Source organism: Mesocricetus auratus, unplaced genomic scaffold, assembly GCF_017639785.1.
Source record: "Mesocricetus auratus isolate SY011 unplaced genomic scaffold, BCM_Maur_2.0 Super-Scaffold_100008, whole genome shotgun sequence".
Classification (NCBI taxonomy): domain Eukaryota; kingdom Metazoa; phylum Chordata; class Mammalia; order Rodentia; family Cricetidae; genus Mesocricetus; species Mesocricetus auratus.
In genome coordinates, this window is record NW_024429192.1 from 123,800 (window position 1) to 146,996 (window position 23,197).

Consider the following 23,197-nt stretch of genomic DNA (forward strand, 5'->3'; position numbering starts at 1 on the left):
CCCTGTTACATGCTTGCACCATCTCACTGTAAAACTCCAGCTGATGTTTATAAGAGGAAAATTCTTGGGAATGTTGCCCATATTATTAAGATATTCTAGACTTCTTCTAGCCAAGAGTATGTCAAATGTATTCAACATGCAGACTTTGTAGAACCACAGATGATTTCACCATGGTTTCTGCTCATCAGGTACTTCTTCCTAACAATTTCCAAAGTGCAGGGACATTTGTAGCTATTAGCCTGTCTCTGGAGCTAAGTGGGTGATGGGGAAAGTCCTTCTGTGTATATGTAAATAAAGCACTGTTGGCCAGTAGGGAAGCAAGATATGTGGGACTAGGAATCTAGAAGGATTTGGGAAAATGTAGTGAAGAGAGTCATCGAGATGTGATCTCTGGAGGAATAAACACAGGTTTGGTGGTCTCAGAAAAATAAGTCCCTATAAAAGTATAGATTGGTGATTATGGGTTAATGATTAAGTCAGAGCTAGCCAATTAGAAACCATAGCAAATGGCCAACAGCTTCATAATTTAGTGTCTTATGTGTTATTTGGCGGCTAAACCAGCAATGGGACCAAGGAGGGAATCCTGCAACAAGTATGAAAGGAGCATTCACCTATTTTTAGAAATCAATTCAGGCATATAGGAGACCTGTAAGTATGCCAGATCAACTGAGTCATGGGAGGCTGTCCACTAACATAGGAAACAGATTAAGTCTTTTGACCTGATTTCAGTGAAAATACTCCAGAGTATGTCAGGGACCTCTGCAATAATCCAGCCCTAGCATCATTATGTTCTCCTAGAGAAGACAACGCTAGGCCACACTACAGAAATACTACCTCTTAAGACAGGAAGCAAGTTCCGCACTAGTTAAAGATTAAGACTAGTGAAAATTATCAAATCACTCAGGCATAGGCTTGAGCAATAAAGAATAAGATTGTGAAATATAGAATTAAAACCAACAATTAGGTTACCAGGCGACACAGGATGGCCTAACCCCTCCCACTGACCTTTATTCAGCCAGGCTCATCGCAGCTGTAGTTAACACCCCCATTCCCTCCCCTCCTCACTTCCCACCTATGGTCTTATATAAATACATTTGGGGTGAATAAAGGTTGTTGGCTTGATCAGAATCTTGTCTTCCTGTCTTTTCCGGTACCCCATCATTTATTTTCTCCTAGGTGTCCCCAGTCTTACGTTGACTGCCCCCCACCAGCATGGTCAAAAGTGTCTGCCTAGCATACATAAAGCTATGTATGAGTTTGATGCCGAGAACCTCATGAGCCCAGCACTGGAGAGGTGGAGGCAGAAGAATCAAGAGTCCAAGGTCACCTTCCTCAGCGACATAGCAAATTTGAGGCAAGAATGAGCTTCATGAGACCGTGTCATAAAAAAGTCTAGTGCTAAGATATACAATGTTAGGGCTATATGAAAAAAATACTGTGAACATCATATTTACATTGTAAGCATGGCAAGCTGGAATATGAATGATGGTGAAGATGAAACTCAGTAGTTACCAACTCTGTTATCAATAATACCACAGTCAGTCAAATGATTCTCACCACACTAAAGTCTCCAAGATTTAAAAACAAAGCCAGAAAGCCAAACCAAAGCCAATCCCATTTCTGGTCTTAAGCTGCTCTGGGGTGAGGACACTTAGCATCAGTATGTGCTGATGGCTGAAGTACAGGAGTGATACCGCTTCGCTGCCAACCAAAAGACTGCCAGGAAGGGGCTGACTGAAAGAGTCTCTCTAGTGAGTCTGCTAGTTTGGCCCCACATTCTAGGGAGTCTGCTACATCCCCAGAACAGCAATGGTCAGCTTCTTTCTGTCTGTCTAAGAGACAGTGTGACCTCAGCCAAGCACAAGGTTGAACCCCCTCTTTGTGCATGCCCACTGCATAAGATAGGGATACTGACGATCCCGAGTTCTTCACCAGGCAGCCCAAGAGGACAAATCCTGGGTTGTTGATGTCTGTAACCCTGAAACAGGCAGACCCTATTCTTCCTTCTGACTACAGTCCTGAGTGCATAGGCTCCTAATATTAGTCACTGTGACCTCCACTCATACATTATTTTCTGGAGAAGACACCAGTTCCCCAATGGCAGAGACCACCTACATAGTATTCATTTTCATAGTGCCAAAGCCCAACAGATTAGTAAACAAAGGGAATGCAGAGAGAAAGTGAGAGTGTAGGTAGAGTTGGACTGGCTCTGTGTTTCCATATACCTCTTCATAAGACAGCTCATCCTCAAGTCACTGATCAAACACGGGCCCTGCAGTGGGTAGCTCTGTGTTTCCTGCTTCATTCCAGCTTGTTCCCAGGTGTGCACACATTTCTCCTTGCAGATTCTTTGCACAACAGTGATGTGCTCTGAACTCACCCTTTCCCACCAAGAGAAAACTAAACTATGGGCTGTTTGGTTAACAGATTCAACCTCATGAATCTGAATTGTTCTCAGGGTAGCTTGATGTGAATATCCTGATTGGTTTCACTAGATGTTCTCACTACCATCTTTGTGAGCCTCACTTTTTCAGTGTGTGAAATGGGAGTTACTGCCCTTAAGTATGTTGGCTGTGCACATAGTCACAGCTGAGGACAAGGGTGGATACTGTTAAACTATAGCTACCATCCCTAACCCCAGGCACCCCATTCTTTGGGATAACCAAAGAAACCCTGTGGTGCAGAGTTCTAAGGCATTGAATTCTGCATCTTTTTCCTTCCATCTCAACCTGTCTTCTTACTGTGCACAAAGTCCATAACCAGTTAGGCATGGTGGCTATACCTGCAACCCCAGTACTCAAAGGAATAAGGCAGGAAAATCATACATTCTATCAAATTTTTAAACAATGCATTACAATGGCTGTGTAAGTTTATGTGTACTACATGCATGCAGAGGCACACTGAGGCCAAACGGTATTGGATTTCCCAGAACTGGAGTTATACTGAGAAGCCCGATGTTGCTGCGGTTTCTTTCCAGCCTGGTTCCATAGCTGCTTCAGCCCTAAATAAGCACACTGCGACATATTAATCAGTAAAGGCAAGTATAGCTAGCTCTGAGTTGAATGCAACCCTAATCTATCCAATGATGTTCAGGAAAGCAATGTCTCTTATGCAAAAATCAAACAAAAAATGGATCGAACTCAAAGGTTTTCACTGAACTTCCTACAGTGTTATGATGGAGGATGTCCTTCTGTATATATGTTTCTCTTATTGGTGGATCAATTAAACGTTGTTTGGCCAATAGCCCATAGAGGCAGGAATATAGGCAGGGCTAGTAGATGAGCACAATGGTAGGCAGGGAGAACCCGCCAATAGAGACGTCATGTGGGGCTGGAGAGATGGGTCAATGGTTAAGAGCACTGACTGCTCTTCCAGAGATCCTGAGTTCAATTCCCAGGACCCACATGATGGCTCACAACCACCTGTAATGAGGTCTGGTGCTCTCTTCTGACATGCAGGGATACATGCAGGCAGAACACTGTATACATAATAAATAAAAGAATAAATAATATTTTTTAAAAAGGAGATGCCATGGAGGGACTGGGAGGATAGGATGCACCAATCATTTTCTAGTAAGATAAGACCATGTGGAAATACACAGATTAATAGAAATGGGTTAATGGTTAATACAGAGCTGGCCAATAAGATGTCCTAACCATCAGCCAACAGTTTAACAATTAACATAGTGTTCCTGAGCTTATTTGGGGCTGAGAAGGACAGGGGACCATGGCAGGACAAGAACCACCAGCAACCAAGTTAAGCATTCACTCCAGTTCTGTATTCATCTTCCAGAAACCTGAAGTACCTTAATTTAAACTGTAACATCAAGAGTTTACTAAAAGGCACTACATGTTTAAATAGTCACAAATGAACAGATGAAAACAGTAGCAATATAAATGTTCATTATAACTAATCAACACAGGGTAGGAAAGATGGCTCAGTAGCAAAAGAGCTCTTGCACATCTTACATATAGGTGGGCTCAACTACCAGTACTTATATGGGGCATCACAGCTATCAATTATTCCAAATTCAGGGTTTCTGAGACCATCTTTTGACCACTATGAAGACCAGGTACTCACACAGAGCATATACATGCATACAAGTAAAATATTCATATTCATTTAAAAATACAAATACAACAGGCTGGAAAAAAGTCATGCACCTGCAATCCAATGACTCAGACGGATGAGGAAGTATCAATGTAATGAAACTTGCCATACTGGGAAACAGAATGATACTGTCTATATCTCTTTCTTTGGTTACTTTGGTTGCTGTATGGGAATAAATATGTAGCAAAAAGAAAAACAAACAAACAAAAAACCCAGTGGCTCTTAAAGAATCAATACTGGCGGTAGCAGTAAGGATGACAATCATCTATTCTAGGCACTAGAAAGAGTGCGATTTCAAGTATAATCCAAGGGCAGAAATAAAGTTTTATGAACAGGAAGATTCTAGTTTGATACTTTCAACAGGGAACTAAAGAGTTTGAATGACTTCACCAGGACAAGCAATAACGTGGTTGCAAGGGTGGCTATGTGATCAAATAAGAATGAAAAGGAACTTTGCAAATATCAGATATACAGAAACCCTTAGAGATTGGACATATAAACCTGAAATATGAGGGACTGGAATGATTAAGAATTAGTGTCACACCACTTGCTACAGTTTGTCAAAATATCAGCTGTCAATTGACACTCTACCCCAAAATCACACTGCATACACACACAAGAAGAGTTATGTTTTCAACAGATACAACAATCATAACTTTACAATAACTTATGGAGCAAAAGGCACTTAAGTACATTACACTAATACTTTTAATATAGCAAAATGGAAATTAGTGGAAAACTGTCTTAAACAGTCAAAGTGTACCATCAAAATGCTTGTAGTATAAAACAGAAATTAGATAAAATAATGCTCAATAGTAATTTCCCTAAAATATAAACCAGAAATTTACCAGAGTTGAAACATTAAGACATTAAGAATGCAGATTGTGTATATGGTCCAGCACATCAAAAGTACAGGTAGGAGGATCAGAAAAGCAAGGCCAGCACGGGCCACTGTTTCAAGAACATACAAAAATAAATTTAAAAAAATGAAAGTACTATTGAGCAGGTGGTGAGAAAGCTCAGAGGGTAGAGGTGCTTGCTATCAAGACTGGCCCAAATTCAATTCCCAGGCACATGATAGCAGAGAGAGAACACATTACCTCTACACATGCTACCTACACACAAATATACAACTGTATTTAAAAAAATAAAGGAAAGAACTAGGGACACTAAGGCAGGAGAGACTGGGTAAGGCTATTACAATGAAACCCTGTGTCAACAAAACCAAAACAAAAAATTAGACTACTTACATTTCAGCCTGACTTCATTGATCACAAAATATTCCCGATGTTTTTTTGTTTAGCTCAGATGAGAAAATTTAATGAATGCAATTCTGTGTTGTTTATTTATTGGTTTTTTTTTTTTTTGAGACAGGTTTTCTCTGTGTAACAGTCCTGGCTGAAGTGCAATTCATTCTGTATACCAGGCTGGCCACAAACTCCATTAACATCTGCCTGCTTCTGCCTCTCAAGTGCTGAGATTAAAGGTGTGAACCATCACTACCCAGCTGAGTATTATTTTAAAGCAAGAAAAGTATTTCTGTTTTCACTAGACCAAAAATACTTATTAATCAAATTAATGAAATAGAAATATTAGTATGTTAAATTCTGTACCAAATATTCAACTCCCTTTGTTAAGATGTAATAAAGAAGCTTTATTCTAAGAAGGGGAAGGGTGGCTTCTTCCTAGAAAAACTTTTGGTATGATTTAAAGTTGAAACATTTCTTTAAATAGAAAACACTAGCATGTAACAACTTGGCCTAGAGCTGTACATGTATACTGTAATATAAAGTACACAGTCCTAAATTTGACACTACAAATTAGTTAAGGTAAAAACTAACCAATGAGGAAAGTATTATAAGGATGAAAGTCAAGTTTTAAACTAATTCATCCCATAGTAAAAACTAGCAACTTTGTGTTCAGATTGTCTCACTTCTGAGTTTAAAACTTATTAGCATAGAGAGATTTCCAGACTCCCCTATCAATAGTTTTCCAATTTATTTCCTTCATTGTAAAATTGTATAACAGAGTTACGATTTATTCTACTTTCCAATGTCAACCTGAGAGTCAATTGTATCTCAGCAGTTTCTATTGTTAATTCAAAAAGTGCTTACATGTACCTCAATGAGCATGAGGCCACACTGAATACTATTATAAAAAGTCACAGACATTCTTAAATTATATCTAAAAAACTTACATTATTTCCAAAGAGCAGTAATGAGTAATTCTCCAAGACGTTAATGTGTTACACAAATGTTTTCAGTACCTTTTGACGTTTGAGGTGTCTCTTTAGATTTTACTAGCAAAGCTTGTATCATTCTTATAGATTTTCAACATTTTGATAAAATTTCAAATTTTCTGATGAGGTATGCTGAACATACTCATTGAACATATTAGAAGATAAGAACGCATTTCCAGAAAAAGATGGGATAAAAAGCATCATATAGCTAAAAACCTGAAAATCCTTAGAAGCAATACTTACTCTCTGAAACAAGCAGTCTTCCTATCTCCTAAAAACAATTCCCAATTTTAAGTAATGAAATATTTAACTTAGTAAAGTCCCAAAAGTTCAGGAACTAACAAGTTTTAAAATGAGACATTACTCAATAGAAAAGAAAAAAATGGCATCTACCACGTATTCCAAATGCACTTCACATTAATTCCTGTAGGATAGGAATGGATATTCCAAGACAGAAGTTCTGTGAATAGATTTATGGAATACACATGAAGACACCACAGTTTCTCTTCTACACCATTTGTATAATTCTTAAGTTTCTTGTTTAAGTTTTCTAAAATTGTAAGGATCCTCAAGACTTTCTTTTGTTTTTGAACACACTGAAAATAAAAAGAGCTCCAGAAAACATGGATTATACTTCTAATCCCATAACTCAGTAAGCAGAGGCAGTGTATCACATATTACAATTACATGCATAATAAACTTCAAAGATATATTGAGTTCTAGAATGAACAGTGATTTAATGAGAATCAGGTGGCTCTCTATGGGTTTGGGACAGTCTGGTCTACAATAACAAGATCCAGTTCTATACTAACAACTAAAATTCTGAATAAAAAATTATATTATTTTTATGGTATGTTTCATTTCTGTTACAAAGGTCTATGAAAGACTAGAGTTTTGGTATCTGTTATATTCCAGGAGACAGAAACATGTGGAAGTGAATTACTAAGTGAGATACAATATCGCTGTCTGAGGGGCCAGCCTCCAGCAGTGCAGGCCTCCAAAGGGATGCACAGCATTGGTGAATACTAGACTTTTGTATCTGAGGGGGTTAGGAAAAAAGACACTCACATTCTGTCTTGATGGTTTTCTTTATTCTCTATTCTTTATGCTGTATACTTTCTTCTATAGCTTATATACTCCAACAAACTCTTTCAGGAAATATAGGAATTACAATGTGATTACATAATATTTTGCACATGAATGATTTTTATCTCCATTAAATAATTAAAAATAAAGTCACTCAATAACTCATATACATTTACATCCAAGCAACTTGTTACAGATTAACAGAACATGAACAAGCAGAAAGTATTTTGTCCCAGCTAACTCTTTTGTTGGAAGGCTGAATATTATGATTACAAAGAAAGAATCGATCACTTTACTATTTATCTTGAAAGGTAATCTTGTAAGATATCTTAAAGGAATTACAAACCTAAACTTTTATATGTGAAGTCCTGGCTAGAGTAATCTGTGAGGCTGGATCATCTCAGCTAGCCACCTTAAAAGTGTTCTGAGCAGTTTGTAATCCAAAGCCAATCTTTAGTTGGTATTTTTCAGCATAGTGGTGTTATAATAATCCTGGTGAAAATGTTGTTATGGGGTTCCAACATCACTTTAGAGACTTCAAAGATCACACTAGTTCAGATTATTCCTTTTCTTGGTAATTTTTCCAGCTACTTCTCCCTTTTTCTTTGGATGCTTATTTGTCCAAAGGTCTTTAAATTACTCAAAATGTTTGCTTTTATTTTCCTGGAAAGACAAAAAACAAAAAACAAAAAAACCCTGCCCCAACTCTAACTTTAGGGAGGTTCCTAATCTAATCTTTATCTAATTTTTGGTTTCTACAGAATTTTTGTTTCATATTCTAAAACTGTTCTATCGTTCAGAGCAGTATGTTTTCTTACAATAGGCATTAGGTTCTTTAATTTCTCTGAGAAGGAGCTTCCAGGATGACATGAAATGACTGAATACAATTTGACATAGGGGCTTGCAAGAAGGCCCACAAGTAGTTTCCCAACACCAAAGGGTAGCCTTGAATGTCCCTTGTTGATCTACATTCATTAGTCCAATGCCTGGTTGTCATAACTTCTACATAATCCACAAGGGAGGTGTGTTATATTTGAATTATGATTCAAAAAAAATGTTTCTAGGAAAGCCCTGTTTATAATCTCTTTTAAGATAACCTTGCTTGCTACAATTGAAAAACTTGACATTTTGATTTTTTTTTCCAAGTCCTAGAAATCACCTCTGCTATCCATGCATCATCATGGTCATGACATTCAATATTCATTTTATCTTGGATCCATTCCTTCAAGGATGCTGACCCTGCCTTTAAAGGCCTAATTGTCATTTTACATTGAGAATTAGCATTTTCAAAAGCCAGAAATTCAATTATTATTTCTCTAGCTTCCGTATTTGGTTATCATTCTATTTACTGTTGATGTCAGTCTTAAACAGAAATCCACAAAGGCTTCTTTTGGGCCCTGTATACCTTTAACAAATGATTAAATCTTCTGTCCCAAGCACTCAAAGCTGCTGCATGATGGCATAAAACAAGGCATGGTGATCATATAAACTTAACTTTCTATAGTTGTATACTCTCCTCCTCCAAGAAGTTAATGTTGGGAGATTTCTATACCTCTAGCTCTACTGTATTGTTAAATGGTCTTAGCCTCCTCTCTGACCAGGTACTCCATTGTAATTGTGGAGAAAGCTCTAAAACAGTTTTAACCCAGTCTGTCCAGTCTTTAGGGATAATTCTGTTACAAGATGACCACGATTTAACAACTGTTTCACAAATGGTGAATGCATGCCATATAGGACTACTGCCTCCTTGAATCTCCTCAAATCTAACATTGCCACAGGAGTTCAATTAGGTCTTACAATGCCTGTATCATTTGGCAATTACTTTGAGGTTACTGGATATACCTATGTTCGTTGTTTGAAAACCTTAGGTTGTTCTTCTCTAACTTTATAATGGAACGCTGAAATTGGTTCTCCTCTAAATTCTTCTGACTGGGTTTGAATACCTCTATTATATGTTTTAATAAGTTTTTCTAAAGCCTGTATAAGGCCCTCATATCAACCAATATTTTAGAGATAAACCAAGAATTATCAAACAGACAACAAGATTATCAAAATGGTAATTGACAGCATTTCAATCCTGGTTAAGTGGATTATCGCTTCATTCAATTATTCCAATTTTAAAGCATCCAATGTATAATCGTAGAGACCTAACTTTCTGCATTACAATAGTTTCCCACTTTATTTTAATGTGGGAAACAGTCACTCTTTTAACTTTAAGAATTCCCAATTTTCTTACCAAATCTGCCAAAAATAATGATGAAAATTTGAGGGTTACTGCTGTTTCATATAAAAGCAAAAGCCTAACCAGATTTCAATGCAGCTACCTAGTTTGACAGCAGCAAAGACCAACAAAAAGGAAAGCCTAGCTGGTAGAGCAGTGACTCCACCTGCATGCAGCTCTGGCCTATGCTGGTGACTGCAAAGCTACTGGCAAATGGCTTTCTCATGATTTTGTACCCTAAAAGTAGGGTCCCAAACATAGCACGAATTCTAGTTGGTATAAATAACAAAAACCCAGAGACAGATACTGGGTAAAAGATGAAGATCAGAAAAGCACAGCAGCCAGAAACTAGAGAGTTCTCATATCTACCAATGCTCAGACCAAAAGGAAGATCCTGTCCTCAAATTGCATCTCCACACTGCACTAATATCAGACTCTACTGAGCTCCTGTCTCCTCCCCACTTTTATTCCTCTCACTCCACCTCCCTAGTGCTGGGATTAAAGACTTGGGATCCCAAGAGCTGGGATCACCTTTGTATGAGCTGTTTCTCTTTTAGACTGGATCAATCTCATGTAGCTCAGGGTGGTCTTGAAATAACAGAGATCCATCTGCCTCTGTCTACCAAGTGCTGGGATTAATGATGTGTACCACCACTACCTGGCATCTATGGCTAACCAGTGTGACTAGCTAGCTTTGCTCTTTGATCTTCAGGCAAGCTTTACTTATTGAGTCATAAACAAAATATCACCAGTTATCTTATCATTTATATTCATAGGGCTTGTTTTCATGAGTTTGCAGGTGCAAACAAAATAGAGACAGACATCATAAGGCTTCAATAGGTTGTTAAAACACTGTCAAAATTTCTTCTTCAGCATACTCTTATGCAACTTAATGTAAGTGTGTTGGCTAAAGATCTTACCAAATACTTATAGTAACAAGAGTTTTAGTATTAGTTTTTGGAGTACTACTGACTCAAAGACTACTGCAATATGCAAAGGCTTTAAAAGATTCATTGCACACAAAAATTTTACTGCTATATAAAGTGCATAACCTTACCACATTGACAACATTTATAAGGTTTCTCTACAGTATGACTTTTTTCTATGACTTTGAAGACTATTGATATATGCAAAGGCTTTACCACACTGATTACATTTATACGGTTTCTCTCCAGTATGGGTTCTCTTATGCATTTGAAGATGACTATTTTGTGCAAAGGCTTTCCCACATTCATTACATTCATAAGGTTTCTCTCCAGTATGTGTTCTGTCATGCATTTGAAGATGGCTGAAACGTGCAAAGGCTTTACCACATTGCTTACATTCATAAGGTTTCTCTCCACTATGTGCTCTTTTATGCATTTGCAGAGTACTGAGATGTGCAAAGGCTTTACCACATTGATTACATTCATAGGGTTTCTCTCCAGTATGTGTTCTTTCATGCCGTTGAAGACTTTTGTGACATGCAAAGGCTTTACTACACTGATTACATTCATAGGGTTTCTCTCCAGTATGTGTTCTTATATGTATTCGGAAATAACTGTGACTTGCAAAAGCTTTACCACACTGATTACATTCATAGGGTTTCTCTCCAGTATGTGTTCTTGTATGCATTTGAAGAGTACTAAGATGTGCATAGGCTTTATCACACTGATTACATTCATAAGGTTTCTCTCCAGTATGTGTTCTTTTATGCATTAGAAGTTGACTGTGCTGTGCAAAGGCTTTACTGCATTGATCACATTCATAGGGTTTCTCTCCACTATGTGCTCTTTTATGCATTTGAAGAGTATTGAGATGTGCAAAAGCTTTACCACACTGATTACATTCATAGGGTTTCTCTCCAGTATGTATTCTTTCATGCCGTTGAAGATGACCAAGATGTGCAAAGGCTTTACCACACTGATTACATTCATAGGGTTTCTCTCCAGTATGTGTTCTTTCATGCATTTGCAGATTACTGAGTTGTGAAAAGGCTTTACCACATTGATGACATTCATAGGGTTTCTGTCCAGTATGTGTTCTTTCATGCCGTTGAAGAGAACTGTGACATGCAAAGGCTTTACCACATTGACTACATTCATAAGGTTTCTCTCCAGTATGTATTCTTTCATGCATTAGAAGATGACTGTACCGTGCAAATGCTTTACCACACTGATCACATTCATAGGGTTTTTCTCTGGAATGTGTTTTTTTATGCATTAGAAGATTACTGTGACGTGCAAAGGCTTTACCACATTGATTACATTCATAGGGTTTCTCTCCAGTATGTGTTCTTATATGTATTCGGAAATAACTGTGACTTGGAAAAGCTTTACCACACTGATTACATTCATAGTGTTTCTCTCTACTACGTGTTCTTTCATTCCACTGAAGATGACTATCATATGCAAAGGCTTTAACACATTGAGTGTATACAGAAGGTTTCTCTCCATTTTGACTTCTTTCAAGCCTGCAAGGATAAGTGGCACATGTAAACACTTTATAATATGCAATACACTGTTGAATGTTTCAATCTGTATGAATTAATTTTATAATTAGGTTCAATTGTAAAGAGGAATCAGATCTTAAGTTTTTAGCATTGCATTTACACTCATGTTCCCCTTCATTATGGGCAGTTTTGCATCTTTGAAGAGAACTGGAAAAACTCAGAAATTTATCACCCTTATTGCATTCATAAGTTTTCCTACATTGTGAGTCATACTATGATTACTAGATGAAGTAGGACAAACAGTATTTCCACAGTCCTAATACTCATTGGAAATTTATGTAGTATGAGGTTCTTGATGTATTAACAATAAAACTGGACAACTAATTACTTGTATTCTTGAATCAAATTCAACAAGTATACTCAATGTGAGGACTGCTGTATATCTTCTAATTATTCAGATAGAGAGCTATGTTACATCGTCCCATATTCCTCTGCTCATATGGCTTCTATCCAGAGTGAGATATGATATACTTAGTAAAGGAAGAATAACAAATAAGAGGTTTCCACATTCAATTCACACAGTTTTAATTTTCTGGTCTCACAGATTTGTGGTATAGGGATTAGGAGGGTTTCTCCACAAACACTGCCCCTTGGCTCTAGGCTCTAACTACCCCCCCCACTAAACTTACAACAGTCACAACAACTATATAAGTAACACTACCTTTACTATGGATTATTTGCTCATTAGAAGATTGGACATACACTTATCACCTCTTCAATGTGTATACCTTTAGTAATGTGAAACACGTAGTGTGAATTAAATGGGTTGGCAGTTCTATAGCATAAATGAGATATCTGTAGAGGCATCATTTACTTGTCTTCTTTCTTAAAAGAATGCCTTGCAAATGCAATTCTCATATCTGGAATTAAGGTATATGATTGTGTGAGAATTTACTAATCATCAATGTACTTTAAGCGTGCTTATTTATACTGCTGCTTTTGTTTAAAACTTACAGGACACATTACAATTTCTTCAGAGGCATATTTGTATCAGCTTGACATGAAAATTACCTTGAATGTCTTCTGTAACTTTGACAATGTTCTTTAACATTATGGTCTTCCCAGCTGTATCCTAAAATATGGTACCAGACAATGCATGTTACATTATTGAAAATTGTGCAAATTTTAAGTTACTAATAACTTCAGTGAAACTTAAAAGCCTGATTTATTCACCTCATTCTTCTTCTTTCTCAATCACATTACAAAATATCATCAACAACCAAGGAATAGTTGTTCCCTTATTTTAAAACATGAAGGAATACTTAGTCTTACCTACAGCAGTGAGGTTCCTGTAGGTCTCCAGCATCACATCTTTGTAGAGATTCTTCTGGGAAGGATCCAGCAAAGTCCACTCTTCCCAAGTGAAGTTGACATGCACATCATCATAGGTCACAGCGTTCTAAAATATCCCATACATGTGTACAACAGAGAGTATGATACTGACAACATTGTAAATGTATACTTCTTTGACAGTATAGCCATATAATTCTGGTGCTGCCCACTTATTCCACAACATAGACATTATAATGTAATCACCACATCACTTTATTTAGAAAGAAACTGAATGAGAGGGTCATCTTGTCATGACTGTACCCATTAAATGGGATATCACCTTGCAAGAAATGCATATTAACAAACATAGAGAGAGAAGTAAACAGGTCAACAGTACACAATACACATAAAAGAAATTATAGGAAAAACTACTAACTACAAAAAGGAAAACAAAGATGGACAACTGGGTGTATTGGCTCATGACTTTAACCTTGGCACTCAAAAGGCAGAGGCAGCTATATCTACCTCAGAGTTGAATGCTAGTCTATCCTTTGATGTCCGGGACAGTCAGAAGTACACATTAATACCCTGCCTCCCAAACAAAACAAAACAAAACATAAAATGAACTCAGAGATTTTTACTGAAGTTCCTACATTGGGTTATGCATTCACTCCAGTTCTCTATTCATCTTCTAGAAACCTGAAATGCCCAAATTTATACTGTAACATCAAGATTTTACTAAAAGCCACTGCATCTTTAATCAGTTACAAATGTACAGATGAAAACATTAGCAATATAAACGTTCACTATAACTAATGAACACAGGGCAGGAGAGATGGCTCAGTAGTAAAAGAGCTCTTGCACATCTTACATACAGGTGGGCTCAACTACCAGTACTTACACAGGGCATCACAACTATCAACCATTCCAAGTTCAGCTTTTCTGAGACAATCTTTTGACCACTATGAAAACCAGGTACCCACACGGTGCATATACATGCATACAAGTAAAGTATTCATATTCATTAAAAAATTCAAACAACAGGCCAGGAGAAAGTCATGCACTTGTAATCTAATGACTCAGAAGGCTCAGGAAGTATCAATGTCATGAATGCTTGTCATACTGGGAAATACAATGATACCCTCTACATCTGTCTCTTTGGTTACTTCTACTCCCTACAGGCAGCAAAGTCTCCATGGAAGATGTCTCATAGCTTAGGTATCTCAATATCTTGTGGTCTCAATTTGCAACCAGGCTATTGTGGCTATTATTTTAAGATGTGTTATATTTGTTTATGCTGTGGAAAATCTGTTTGAATGATGCAAAGATGTGTTGCATTCTTTTATGTTGCATCTGTTTAACTCTGTGAAGTTGTGATACTCTGTCTAAAATACCTGACTGATTTAATAAAGAGCTGAGTGACCAAAGCATAGGCAGGGCTGGCAGGCAGAGAGAATAAATAGTAGGAGATATCTAAGGAAAAAAGGGAAAAATAGGACACCAGGAGCCAGCCACCCATCTACACAGCAAGTCATAGAGTAATAAGTAAAGAAATGTATACAGAATAGAGAAAGATAAAAGTCCAGAGGAAAAAGGAGATGGGATAACTTGTTATGAAAAGCAGGCTATAAACAAGCCATAAGCCTGTGTGTGTGTGTGTGTGTGTGTGTGTGTGTGTGTGTGTGTGTGTGTGTGTGTTTTATTTGAGAGCTGGGTGGAAGGCCTTCTTTATAATGACAATAAACTCCCAGGAAATTTCTGCCAGTTACCTTTTCATTTTCATTTATTTCTGCCCACTTTCTTTTTACTATAAACCTGAATGAGTCATCAGTAATAACCACCTAACATTTAATATTTGATTTAATAAATTTGCCCATTGTTTTTTAATTTTGCCTGCTAAATTTCCAGGACATAGGCAGAATAAGAAAGATGTTGATGCCAAAATATTACACAAATGACCTCTAGCTTTTTTTTTTCCAGTGCAGGTTTTTTATTCTTCTTGCAGAAATTCTTTTTAAATTAATTATTACATGTCAATCCCAGGTTCCCCCTCTCTCCCTTCCTCACATTCCCCCAACTTTCCCTTCACCCTACCCCTCTTTTGCTTCTCAGAAAGGATAAGGTCCCCAAATGAGGAGTCAATGAAGTCTGTCCCATCACCACACTGAGACAGGACCAAGGCCCTCCCCGCTGTGTCTAGACAGAGCAAGATAACTTTCCATAGGAAATGGACTCCTAAAAGCCAGTTCATGCATTAGGGATAGATCTTGGTCCCCCTGACAGTGGTACCACAAACTGCCCAAGCCACCCACTGTCACCTGCATTCAGGGGGTCTAATTCAGTTTTATGCAGGTTCCCCAGCTGTCAGTCCAGCACCAGTGACCTTCTACTAGCTCAGGTCAGCTGTTTCTATGGAATTCCCCATCCTGGTCTTAACCCCTTTGCTTATATTATCTCTCATCCCTCTTCAACTGGTGGTTAGTTGTGGATCTCTGCATCTGCTTCCACCAGTTAATGGATAAAGATTCTATGATGACAGTTATGGGAGTCCTCAATCAGATTACAGGGGAAGGCCAGTTCAGGCACTGTCTCCACTGTGGTAGAATATTATTTTAAGATCTGTGACTTTTGCTTATGCTGAATTTGGTTAATTCTGCAAAGCTGTGATTCTTTTCCTGCCTAAAACACTAGATGGTCTAATAAAGAGCTGATGGTCAACAGCAAGGCAGGAACAGGGATAGGCAGGGCTGCAGGCACAGAGTACAAAGAGAAGGACAAATGAGGAAGAGCAGGAGCAGCAAGAGAACAAAAACAAGAGGATGTCAGGGGTCAGTCACCCAGCCACCCTGCCAGCTAGGGAGTAAGAGGGAAAGTAAGATATACATGGTATGAAACCCCAGTGGAAGAGATTTCTAGAATCAAAAATCAACACAATGTCTCACAAAAAATAGTAACTACACCTCTGATGTAGGCAAAGCCTCAATTTATGATATCTTGGATGACTCTAGGTTCATGTTGACAGCTTAAGCTAATTAAGACACAGACTATAATAATATATGAGAAGATTAATAAAACATATAACCAATATATTAACCATATCAACCACTTAAGCAGCAAAAATCCAAATGTGAACATTGCAACAACTGAAAAATACAGATATGTCAAGAAATGAGAAGTCAGCCTCTAAGATCAAAAAGAGAAAACTAATATTGCTTCTCCACAGAACCTTCCCAAACCAACAAAATCTTAAGGAACTTATAGTAAAATTTATGAAAAAATATTGATGAACATCCCTCATCAGAGAAACAATGAAAAATGTAGATGATAATTGATAAAATCTTTCATGAATTAACAATAATAACAAAACATAAATAAACAAAGAGGTAAATAAATGATCCATGGGAACATAATGAATCAATAATAAGATGTTGTGTATGGTAAATTGGCAGCATGAATTTGATACAATCCAAAGAAAATTCTCAAAAAACTTTTAACAGGATTATTGATTACAATGCTACATGCAATGTGGAAACTCAGAATGCTTAATAGGATTATGAAAAAATATTGATACCATATTGATGTGGAAGTCCTGTGTATATGTCAATAAAGCATGTTTAGCTTAGGATATAAGTAGATTATAACTTAATTATCACCCTCTATGTATATATGTTGTATATGTTTGAGTTTGTATCAAATTTAAATCTTCTATTTAGACTAAAAGGGGAATTGTAGGAGTGAACCCCACAAAGCTATCCGCCCATGAGGGCGGGTACAAGTAAATTAGCACAGGTAGAGAAAGGAAGCAAAAGGAAAAAGGACTTCCTCTTTTGGAAGCCGGCTAGGCTTCTAACTCCTAGCTTGTGTGACTCTCTCTCCCTGGTAAATAAATATATTGTATTCCCTGTAGCATTGACTCTCATCGTTACCATATGACTTCTATATTTACCACAAAGCTACAACAATCAAAATATGCACAATTTGTGAAAGAATAAATGAGATGGAAAGAGCCAAGAACAAAAGTTGACAAATCTAGTCAACTTTTAATCAAAAGACCAAAAGAAACTCATACAGGAAAAGTGTGATTTTGACCAATGTTACTCAATTACCAAATATACATAATTCTATGAGTACAGAAATTAACAAAGACTTCACTACTTTCACAAAATTAACTCAAATTGACCTTTAAACTGTTATGTTTCTGGCCCTCCAACTACTGATATTTCTTCCAGAGAAACCACAAGCTCTAGAGCTCTCTTGGAAAACGGAGGTAATCTCATACTACAGCTCTGAAAGCACTCATGTCCCCTTATGGTTTCAGGCAAACCCAACCCAACTGATAACCAATCACAAAACAGCATAGGAGAATAATTTAATGTCTGTTTCCTGCCATGTGGGTTATGGTGCATGATGTGGAATCTGCCGTAACCACCTGCTCAACAACAGGCAGATTATCCTAACCTAATCCTAACCCTAGGAACATGGAACGAATCCACAGCCTCTCATTTCCCAAAGAAACAAAAGCAAAACTTCTTCTCCAAAGCACTTTTGATTTCCACTTGACAAATACATTTTTTACATCTATTTTAAAGTTAAGATAGCACTAAAGTATTTATGTTGGTTCCATCCTACAACAAGAACACCTGCTCAACTATGTTCATAGCAGCTTTATTCCTAATAACCAGAAACAAACTACATGTCCCTCCACCAAAGATTGGATAAAAAAAATATGTGGTACATTTACACAATGGGACATTACTCAGTTATCAAAACAAGGACATCATAAAACTTGCATACAAATGGAAGGAAATACAATTACCTGAGTGAGGTAATTAAACTTGCATACAAATGGAAGGAAATACAATTACCTGAGTGAGGTAATTAAGATCCAGATGACAAACATGGTATGAACTCACTTATTCATGGATATTAGTTGTAAAGTAAAGGATAATCATGCTACAATCCACAGACCCAGAGAAGCTACTTAACATTGAGGGCTCAAGGGGAGAATATAAGAATCTCCCTGGGAAGGTGAAATAGAATAGATTTTCTGGAAGGAATGGGCATAGATGGGGATGGGAACAGGAGAGATCAGGCTAGAAGGAAGGAGGGAATATGGAGAGAGACTAGTGAAACTAGGAGACATTTGGGAACTGGTATGGAAACCTCGTACAGTGGATATTCCTTAGATTCTGTGAAAATGACCCTAGTGAGGAATTTTAGGAATGGGGGATAAGGAACCTGTACAGCCTTCTCTAACCAGGCAACACATTCAGTATTGACTGGGACACCAACCAATCCACAAAAAACTTCAACCTACAATTAGTCCTGCTTGCAAGATGTGCTGGGTTATTTGTACCTCAGAACTTGAGGGAGCAGACAACCAATAACTGTTCTAACTTTAGGCCCATTCCATGAGAGGGAGCCCATGCTCATCCTGCTTGGCTATCCAAGAACCTGAAGCTTCATAGCCCAGAGGTCTAGGACAGAACCAAAGAAGAAAAAAAAAAGCCACTGAAATGACACCTGACTATACTGAACTATACTCATAGAATGGTACCTAGTCCAATTGTCATCAGACAGGCTTAATCCAGCAACTGACGGGAGCAGATGCAGAGACCCACAACCAAACATTAGGAGGAACTCAGGAGTCAATGCTGGGGAGGAAGGGGAAGAACTGTAGCAGGAAAAGGGTTTGAGGACACTAGGATAACACAGCCCACAGAATCAACTAAGCCGAGGTCACAGGTGCTCACAGAGACTAAAGCAACAATCATGGATCCTGTAGGGGTTGGTGCTAAGTCCCTTGCATATATGTTATGATTTGGTACTTTGGTGTTTTGTGGGACTTCTAAGAGTGGAAGTGTATGTTCGAGGGTGACTCAATTGACAACTATTGGGACTCATACTGGGTTGCCTTATGAGCCTTGATATGATGGTTTCTGCCTAGACTTATTGTAACTTGCACAATTATATGGATGTTTTGTGTGTATGCTTGACACCAAGCTAGAGACATCAGAGAGCAGGGAGCCTCAGGAGAGGAAATGCCTCCATGAGATCCAGCAGTGAGGCATTCTCTCAATTATTGATTACTGGGGATGGATTTGGTGGGGGGAGACAGCCTATTGAGAGTGATGCCATCCCTTGGCTGATGGTCCTCCTGAGTTCTATAAAAAGGCAGGCTGAGCAAGCAATGTGAAGTAAGTCAGTAAGCTGCATTCCTCCATGGCATTTACATCAATTCCTGCCTCCAGAATACTGCTCTATTTGAGTTCCTGTCCTGACATGCTTTAAGAGTGATCAGCAATAAGGAAGTGTAAGCCAAACAAACCCTTTTCTCCCCATCTTGTTTCTTGGTCATGGTGTTTCATCACAACAATGGAGGCCTGACTTAAGACACCATTTTTGGTTGATATCTATGAAAGACCTGCTCTTTTCCAAAGGTAACAGGAAGAGGGAATTTGGGGAAGAAGTGGGGGAGGAGAAATTAAGGGCGGAGACACTGCAGTCAAGATGAGAGAAGAATAAAAACATAAATGAAAGAGAGGAATGTAGACAAATGAGAGAAAACTGGATCAAGACAAGGTGAAAACTCAGCAAAGCAAATGTCAAACTTCCTGTGATTCTGTCTCAGACACATGGGGCTTCATATTCAAATAGTTTAGACAGCTCTATACTTGTTGAAGCATTAATCTAAATAACCTTTATCAATAAAAAATTGAGAGTCAGATATCAGGTAAGGACCTGAAAGATCAGAGAAGCAGAGCAGTGACTCCCACCTCTTCAGTTCCTCCAAACCAAAAAAATGCCAACATTCTCTCTCAGCCTAGCCTTACTAATCCAGTCTCCTATCTATCCATAGGCCTCCAAAACTCTATGGCATTTTTTTGGTCAGCTCTCTGACCCCAAGCAAACTTTACTATCAGAATATGATAGTATTCTCCATTTTTGTCTAAATAAAAAGAGAATATTTTAACTAACACAATTGAACTATATACAAGTATAATAACATTATATAAATATATACTGGTAAAAGTTATATTAACAATATTCAGGTCATTTGTATTTGTTAAACTTTGAGAAAATATTTTATATCTATCCTATCTTGGTGAGTCCAAGGTATTGTGCCTAAAATATTTTTTAGCCTAACTTGTATCACCAACCCAAAATTTCTTTTTCTGGTACTTAACCTTAAATACTTTAGACCTTTTCATGAGTATTTTTTTTTTAATTTGGTAACAAGGAAACCTGTAACTATCAAGTCCATCAGAGACCTGAAGATATAATATTACCCAAGTAAATAGGAAGTGTAAAGCAAACAACTTTTAAAACTAAGAAAAAAATTAAAGAAACAGCTGGTTGCCTGAACAGTCACCCAAGTTTCCTCTGCAATATTGGAGTATCCATCTTTGGCCTATTGGCCTAGAATACCTGACAGACTTTTCTGTGAAGCAGAAATTTTAAAGGACTCTCCTACCTTGTCTTAGCTAAATTCAGCAGTCACTTTCTTTGGATCCTGTTTGTCTAATTTAGACAACATACTGTCAGTATTAAGGCAAAGGCAGTTTCTTGCCCAATGGATAACTTTTGCCACCAAGAAAGTAAACTCCATATGTAGTTTCTTTGATGTCCATCATCTTTTCTGAAGTACATTGGTGTTTTCAGGAGCAAACATGTCTCATTATCAGAAAACATCTTAATGTCATATTTTGTAAATCTCTGAAGTGTTTGATGAATGTCTATTTTCAATTTACTTGTCTTTAACGTTGAAAACATATCTAACATACTGTGAGTTTAATTGTAATAAGTGACTACTACTAACCTGTATAATTTTATCATTTTAAATAGCTTGTAATAATAACTTTTAAGCACTAGAAATTTACATTATGAGTTGTATAGTTATAATACCTTAAACAATACAATATGTTTGAACAAAAATAACCTTAAATTTACATCAATACACAAAAATATGTTGAACAAGAGTAGAAAACTATATATAAAAAAGAAAACTAAATACAATATAACAAAAATAACCTCAAATTTGTATCAATATACAAAAAGCCATACCAATGTAAAATGTGTAAGACTAGTAGTAGGTTTTTCGTTTATTGGGTTTTGTTGTTGTTGTTTTGGTTTTTGTTTAAAAATAGATTTAATGATCTACCCTTTGATCCTATATCTCCCCCTTTTCTTTTCAGAACAATCTCGTTGTTTGGTTTTGTTTTGTTTTTTGATCATTACCAATAACATCTTGTAGCCAACCCCCAAAAACAATGACAAGTCTCATAACCTACTGAATGATCAATAACTGCCCACCCCACCTCTTGGGAATGTGGGCATTGTATTTTTAAAATTATTTTTCATTGGCTGTGAATAAAAGCATCTTTAAAGGACCCTTAAAAAATAGGATAATTTTCAAATTATGAAAAAGTTAGCCATATTATTTGTTGTCCAGTCTTTCTGTAATGGGAAAGTTTAGGGCTTATGTCAAGTCCTGGCTGGAGGAGTCTGTGAGGCTGGACCATCTTAGCTAGTCACCTTGAAATTGTCCTGAGTAGTTTTAGACCAAATGGTGTTTTTCCGTTTAGTGGCATTACCACAATCCAGGTATAATCATTGTTGGGGAACCCCATCCTTAAATGTCGCTGTTAAGATGATCATGAATTTCTGTAGAAAACTTAAAGATTTTAAATGTTATATGAAGAGGTTAAAGGGCCATACTTTGATATGTACATCCATAGTACAAACTTAATTTTTAGTCACCTGATAGAGATTTAACCCGAAAACATGGACAGGAAGTTAGACAAAACCTTTTTTTTAAGAATTAGTTAGTATTCTCTCTCTCTCTCTCTCTCTCTCTCTCTCTCTCTCTCTCTCTCACTTTTGAGACAATCTTTATACCTTAAGAAAAGTCTTAAAGAGTTAAAATAAAACTAAATAATTACGAGATGAGTGTCACTAGAATAGTCTCTTAATTTTGGTTTTTTTTCTTGACCATGTCAGGTGGCTTTTTTGACATGAGAGAGATTTTGGATTTTCTTTTGACAAGCATGTTTGGATTCAGAAGAGAGAGACATGCTCCAACTTTGAATACAGCTTTAATTTTTTAACTGAACTAGACCTGTAAAAAAGACCATCTGTCTTACATTTCTGTAGAAAACAGCAGAAACAAACACTTAGAAATATTTCTGAAATTTTATCCTGTTGGGAATATGATATGTCAATAGGCCAATTTACTCTTTTTGTTGTTGGTGGGGGAGGGACTTCTTTTGGATGATTTGTTATTCTATTTAGATGCCTCACTAGTCCAGTGGTCTTTAGACTCCTTAATTGGATGTCTTTATTTTTGTAAAGACAAAACAAAATCCTGCCCTAACCCTAACTTTGGGGAGTTTTATTTTTGGCAAGTTATATTTAATCAAATGAAAAGCAGTTGCTAGTCTTATAAGTTAGTTTAGATTTAATAGTCATATTGTTTGATGAACTATTGTCTCTTTTAATGAAGATCTTTTTTTATTTGAATCTAATCTTTATCAATTTTGATGGTATCTATAGTCCATCCACCCCCACAACTCACACCTGTGAAAGCAAAAGCACAACCTCTTCCCCGGTATAACACATATCCTGCTTTTTATTCTGAGGTCAAAATATCTTTAAAGTATACAGGTTGATTTAATTTAGCAGGCATATTTTATTTTCTAATGTCTCTCTGCAGCTGTCATTTCCTTTTCATTAGCATTTAAAAATATAAAGTTAATAAACTATTATGTAATATATCTCT

General features: G+C 37.1%; 1 protein-coding gene across 3 annotated transcripts in view; it reads right to left on the reverse strand.

The window, feature by feature from the left end:
* LOC101842794 (zinc finger protein 431-like) overlaps positions 1 to 23,197 on the reverse strand; it is a 43,387-nt gene that overhangs the window by 14,887 nt on the left and 5,303 nt on the right. The window contains exons 2-4 of one of the 3 annotated variants that reach the window (XM_040750376.1): positions 13,420 to 13,546; positions 13,159 to 13,219; positions 7,419 to 12,108 (exon numbers count right to left, since the gene is read on the reverse strand). The exons of the other annotated variants lie outside the window; for them this stretch is intronic. Of the exons in view, the coding sequence (XP_040606310.1) occupies positions 10,728 to 12,108; positions 13,159 to 13,219; positions 13,420 to 13,546 (1,569 nt within the window). The 3' untranslated portion in view covers positions 7,419 to 10,727. Of the gene's footprint in view, positions 1 to 7,418; positions 12,109 to 13,158; positions 13,220 to 13,419; positions 13,547 to 23,197 lie in introns of those variants that run through there. 3 annotated transcript variants of the gene reach the window in all.